The sequence below is a fragment of the Nannobrachium achirus genome, assembly GCF_963921795.1.
Source record: "Nannobrachium achirus genome assembly, chromosome: 3".
Lineage (NCBI taxonomy): Eukaryota > Metazoa > Chordata > Actinopteri > Myctophiformes > Myctophidae > Nannobrachium > Nannobrachium achirus.
In genome coordinates this window covers 49216758-49223125 of record NC_137812.1, presented here as the reverse complement: position 1 = coordinate 49223125, position 6368 = coordinate 49216758, and the positions used below count along the sequence as shown (strand labels likewise).

Genomic DNA, 6368 nt, shown 5'->3' with positions numbered 1-6368 from the left:
GACTGAACAAATGGTTATAAAACCCACAAAGCAAACATGGTTTATTTGTAAAACAAGACAAATATTATTTAAGCTTTACATTGTGGTATGGGCATCAATAACATTGATTTATGTATATGATGGCTGCATCTCAGTGAATGGTGCACTAAGCTGTCCTGTTTGAAATTGTCTTGAGTGATTTGGCAGTACTGGTCTAAAAGTCCATAAAGTAGGCTTAACCTACTGCACAGAACATTTACTCTTCCAACACTTGGAAAGGGCTATGACATGTCACAATAAATATAACAAGGGTAAAACTCCTACCTAAAGGTACCATATACATGATCTACAGTATTCTAAATCACATATACTGTATGTGATCTTGTGTGCGTGTATATACATTGTGATATAGATGGATAGATATAAATAAATATATTATTAGTCGTATCAGGCAGAACCCATGTTTGAGCAAAAGTTACTTTTCAGGTAATTGGTTAAACATTTATAATGTGACAGACTTGACCACTTTCAACCTGGCATCCCTATGTGGGGATTTTTCAAGCTCACAATGTGTTGCACCTCGACATGACGTTGTAAATTGGGTACTTTAGCTATTTGACACTATACTGTACGACCAAGTACAGCATTCATTTATAAAAGAAAAAATATCCTAACTCCTTGTTCAGTATTGGGAGGATTTCATACACCAAAATATAATCCAAAAAGGGCCTAACATCTTTCCAGATACAAGGTTTCTGACCGACAGTGACGATATATTACTATTTAGCCTATAGACCGATTTCTCAGCGGCAATCATAACTGCGGTGTCAAGCGGCACATACGTATGTGTGTGTGAGGCTGTGCGCCGACACCGCAGCTACAAGGCAGCACTCTGGAAAAAAGGTATATAGCCACATACTGTACATGGTAGCCTGTTTGTGATTCCTTTTTGAACAAAGGAATTTAAATGTGGTGTAGTGATTCGTATTAAAAAAATCCCGGATATGAGCAGCCCGGAATGTGTGTTTTCTCAAACGGGTGGCTGGCGTCTCCCTTAGGGATAGATGGGGTGAGAAGTCCAGTCACCCGGGAGAGATTGAGTTGAATCACTTCTCCTTTACGTGGAAAGGAGACATTTATGGTGGTTTGAGCCTACAGATGCTCCTGGGGAGGTCCTTTGGTCTCGTCCCACTAGGAGGAGGCCCCAGGGAAGACCAAGGATCAGATGGGGGCGGGGATTATACTCCATCCTGGCTTTGGAACGCCTCGGGATCCCCCAGCATGTGAAAGATGCAGACGAGAAGGAAAAGTAAGTCTGGAGCTGTCTGCTAGAACTTTAGTGCCTGCGTTCCGGCTGCGGATGAGTGGTTGAAGATGGACGGATGGAATTTAAATGTATTCAGGCTAACATCTGCCAGGTCAAGCAGACTTGAGCTGAAACAGGAGCATCAGTTTGTAGTCTCCAGCTTCTTCTTAGTGACCATCATGGCCCTCTTGATCTGCTCAAATGACACGAACATCACTACGTTCCAAGAGCCCAGCCTCAGGAATGACGGCACAAATCTACACAGGGACAACAAACACACAAGTCTGTTGGTCACTATAATTTTTAGAAAGAAATGTGGCAAAGGAATATACAGCTCAGTGCGCAAAGAATAGCATGCCACTTTCATTTTTCTTAATATACCATTTCAGAATAATATATACAGTAGGCAACTTTAGGCTATCTTGTTATTGGACTATAATTATTGATCATTAATCACTTAAACACTATTTTATGAGAGAGAGATTTTATACTTATCGATCTACAAACTCACAATAAGTCACTAGACAGGTGAGCTTGTATCTGAGCTATATTTTTTACACATTTAGAACCGTTTTGATTAATGATTAATGCAATGAAGCTGTCAAATTTGTGTGTAGTATAAAGTACAGTATTTGCCTCTGAGATGTACTGGAATGGGATAGGATGGGAGTATCAAAAGAATTGAAATAATATTGTAGAAATTGTACAGCAGTAGGCCTATACTCAAGTAAATGTACTTACATAGTTACTTTACACCACTGCATGTGGTGGGGACTGGGGAGGGAGAGAGGGAGAGGAGAGAGAAATGATTTACCCTTTGTAGAAAGCTGTTGGCCCCTCTTTGGTCAACATGGTCCATGAACAGTTGATGGCGCTGCGGTACTGGCCAGGGGGTGAGTTCATGTAGCGTGTCTTCACCACGTCGACCGGAGAAGCAATCACTGTGGTAACAAAACCAGCGCCGAACGCAGATACGAAATGACACGGAAGATTGTCTGCAGAGAGAGAATTTAAAGAGATGTTAGTAACTCCACATCACTATCTTTTTTTTTTCTTTATTAAAGGGATATTCCACTTCAAACTCAATTTTAACCGTGATAGATTCATCAAAAAAATTAGTTTGAAGTTACAATGGGTTTGTATAGGAATTGGCCCTGGATGGGGAGTGTCTGATAAAATCAATATCAAATATCTAAATATTGAATCAAGCAAATGCCAATGCCGTCTTTTTTCAAAGGGCCCCGTGTGCCAATGTCGTCTTTTGATGTCTTTTGAAAAAGGTGTCTGTTTCTGTGGGGGAAAAAAATAATAATTTCACAGTAAAGAAAAACATACAAAATCTGGGCACACCTAAGTTGGAGCCATTTTGGCTCCTGGCTGTCCAGGGTGTTCACAAAAGCCTGCATGAGTAGACAATAAAATGACCAAAAGTATTTTTTGAAAGTGGAATATCCCTTGTTGAAAAGTACCTAGTCGACTTTCCAATAATAGAGCCATAGGCCTACATTAATTAACTTATGTAGTGCTTGGCATAACACTGAATCACACAATGTCAAATAATTATATGAATTAATATGGGGTCTTTGATCTCAGCCAGCTATACAGCAAAACTGTGTCATTATGTAACCATCTTTTCTCATGAAGATAGGCCTAAATGTTTATTAACTATTTACAGCACTACTACTGTACCAGGCTGCGTTCTGTTATCAGCTCAGAGATAATAGTCAAAAGGACAAGAGGGTGTGTAGCATGTGGACCAATCAGCTGTCTCACAGTTGCCAAAGGAATCGTCCCTGTTTTGAAAACTAAAAGACAGTAGGCCTGTATTGAATGTACTGTACTGAATATTTGGGGGATCAAGCAGCTCATATAGCCTACATACAGATTTAATTGAAGAAAGGGTGTTATTATAATTATAATAAATAAATAAAAAACTGTACCTGATATTTTATCTTTTTCTGAATGTCCCTTATTTTTCTTGAAAATAAAAAAGACACCCATTTAAATTTATGGTTGTTGTAAACCTGACTTGTTATAACACAAGAGGAAAGATATTAGTGTTCTCAGTGTGTGTGTGTGTGTGTGTGTGTGTGTGTGTGTGTGTGTGTGTGCGTGCGTGCGTGCGTGCGTGCGTGCGTGCGTGCGTGCGTGCGTGCGTGCGTGTGCGTGCGCCGTGCGTGCGTGCGTGCGTGTGTGCGTGCGTGCGGCCACACTAACCAGACAGAAGTTTGTGTTTCAGGATGGCCTCCTTGATGAGGTCGTAGGTCACCAGTTCAGTACAGTTGACCAGAGCGTTTCTTGTGATGTTGGGTAGTGTGCCTGGAGGAGCAGGTTGGCATGAACACCAATCATTCTACATCTGACATAACATATACTGCTCTACTGTAACAATCACTAAGCATGCCACTGCTGCAATTATTGTATGTGGGATTATTGATGTGATTCACTATAGCTGGACATCTCTATAGCTTCCCTATGGTGTACACAAATGCTGGGAGGGAGAGTGCACTTGTGTAGCATTATACTAGGCAACGAGCATAACAGAGATAACATTGAATGCAAAGATGGGGGTCTAACCACCAATAACAATTATCTATAAAGGTCTATAACAATCTACATCTGGGCACCAGTAGAAAATAGTCCCTTCCTCTTTTCTGCACTTTTGTTCACTGCCCTACAAAGCCATAGAGTACAAACTGGGAGTAGGGAAACTTATATCCTGTCCTGCTGTATCATTGAATCACAACTGGATGGTAGGTATAAATATTTCATAAAACAGGGGAGAAAAGGTTCCATAGCATGACCACATACCAGATTTTCTATGGCAGTTTTTGAATATTTGAATACTTTTCAATATGGGAAATTATGAAAGTCCTTGACTTTACTGATGTCCTTATCCAGAGTGACAAAGAACAAGTGAGCACTGAGCAGGCAAAGGTTTCCCTGATTCATGTACATTGCAAAATGAAATACACATTGATTGAATACTACATCCTATCCAGTCGTGTGCTGCCTCTCCAATGTTCTGTGTGAGCCTGCACTACCTTTCCAGAGCCCACGCATGCCCTCGTTCTGGAAGATGTGTTTGTAGGCCTGCATGGTGCCGGTGTAACGCCGGGCCACTCCGTTCAGGTTCATTTGGGCCTGGAAACGAACCTTCACCACATCGGTGGGCTGGGCGAACGACACAGCCATGGCTCCCGTGGTGCATCCGGCCAGGATACGTATCAGTATGTTTGCGTCTTTGGAGGTGGGAACATAATTAGATGTCATAATTAGTGTGCTGACACTGTGACGTTTTCTTTTGCATGAATATAATCATTTATAACAAACCCTAAAACTCCTGCAATGTTCTCCACTAGGTTAGAGATCACACATCAAATAAAATCTATTTTCTTAGACGTTTCTTGGGTGTCAAGTGCCACTGGGAAAACAGCAGTCATTTCTATCCAATATTCTGATTCCAGAATCTCCATTAATTGCTGAAAACATGCTGAAATTGCTGAAAACATGTCCATGCACCTAGGCATGAGGTGATTATCCTGAACAAAATACTAATAAGTAATTCACGATACTATAGCGATAATCATCAGAATTATTATGCTAAAACTTGGTAGTATACTGGAATCACTTTACTATACCTTTGTTTTGAGAAATAAATATTTGTATTGTATCATAGATATATATTCACCACGTCAAAATGATGTCACTTACTGTCTTGGCCACCAGTGTAGAAATTCTTGACATTGTCATAAAGGCCGATTCTGATGGAGGCGAAGCACACTTGTCTCTGTAGGCCAGCAACCAGACCATTATAGAGAGACCTGGGACCCTCCGTTTTTACCATGGTACTAATTGTCCCAAACACCCCTCTGTAGCGGATGTTTTTGGCCGCCTCCACATTTTTCTCTCCCTGTATCTGGAGGAGAATGATGATCAGTATTAGACAGAGCTAGTCCATAGGAGTAGAGACTGAAATTATACTACCTTTGTAGTGGATGACAGCATCTCATCTCAGAAGTCTGTGACAACTGTATTATTAGCTTGCCATTACTGAGTACAATAATTAGTCAAGGGCTTAAATATTAAAATGCACAGTGCTCTAAAAGTAAACAACAGAAATATTATGATAAAAAAATACATGGTGCTTATAAAAACCTTTATTAAAATACAAGAGATGAACACATATTTCCTAAGGAAGGTACTGTGCAGATGATGTAGCCTACCTGTAGTCTGACTTTGGCTGTGTCCAGAGGGAAGGTGATCAGGTCCGCTATGCAGGCAGCTAGCCCAGCGCTCGCCATCTTCACCCCCAAGGGAGGAGGCACATCTGAGGGCTTAAATCCCACCATGGTTCCCTGTTACTAGGAGGGGGACATGCACATACATACATACAGCATATGTCTAGGGTTGTTACACAAAATACATTATAATAGTTCTTAGCTTCCAAAACTGTCAGAAATCTCTTGAGTCAAAAGCTATAGTATTACCTCAATAATCGTCACTAATTTGTTTCTTATTATTATACTGTAGTTTCATACCAGTCTGACAACTACTGTATCTATCTCCCCATCAAAGTTCACATTGCTGTGTCACAAAATAATAAAACAGAAACCCACTTACACTTTCAAGTTTCTCTTAAGGTGGTCCTTAAAGTCCTTCCTTTCATACACCAGAACATAATCCAAAAAGGGCCCAATATCTTTCCAATCTGTATTTATATATCCTGTCTAGCTCACTTTTTATGACATACTCAGAGAGGCGGTACTGTGTACAAGACCTGGACAACATCAAAGTCCACCTTCTTTTAGAAAGTCAATGTTCAGTTTACCCCACAGTGCAGTGCACTACAAACTTTTTCTATTTTGCTACATCACGCTACGGCTGAAAGCTCTGATGAAAGCTCAATGGCTTCATCAGAGTAACACCCCCTGGAAATGATGCTAGGTTGACCCAAGCCTTTATGCTGAGTCAAACGGGAAAAGTCTGGGTTTCCGAGGCTAAACGGGGATTGAACCCCCGACCTATCAATTTCAGGGCAGAGCAATAAACTCAAATTATTGTGATTTCAGACACAAAAAAA

The 6368-nt window shown here is 40.7% G+C and overlaps 1 protein-coding gene across 3 annotated transcripts; it reads right to left on the bottom strand.

The window, feature by feature from the left end:
• Window positions 1–11: 11 nt before the first annotated feature.
• Window positions 12–6050, bottom strand: ucp1 (uncoupling protein 1). 3 transcript variants are annotated; one of them, XM_080721955.1, is made up of 7 exons: window positions 5909–6050; window positions 5512–5649; window positions 5000–5204; window positions 4330–4527; window positions 3503–3604; window positions 2100–2280; window positions 12–1542 (listed from the first exon to the last, which is right to left on the bottom strand). In XM_080721955.1, exons 2-7 carry the CDS (start codon window positions 5635–5637, stop codon window positions 1428–1430), a joined length of 927 nt encoding a protein of 308 aa, XP_080578081.1. In that variant the 5' UTR covers window positions 5638–5649; window positions 5909–6050; the 3' UTR covers window positions 12–1427. The 3 variants fall into 3 exon arrangements, with proteins under 3 accessions (XP_080578081.1, XP_080578082.1, XP_080578083.1); XM_080721956.1 differs by having other exon boundaries at window positions 5512–5643; window positions 5909–6040; XM_080721957.1 differs by having other exon boundaries at window positions 5512–5622; window positions 5909–6031.
• Between the last annotated feature and the right edge of the window lie 318 nt (window positions 6051–6368).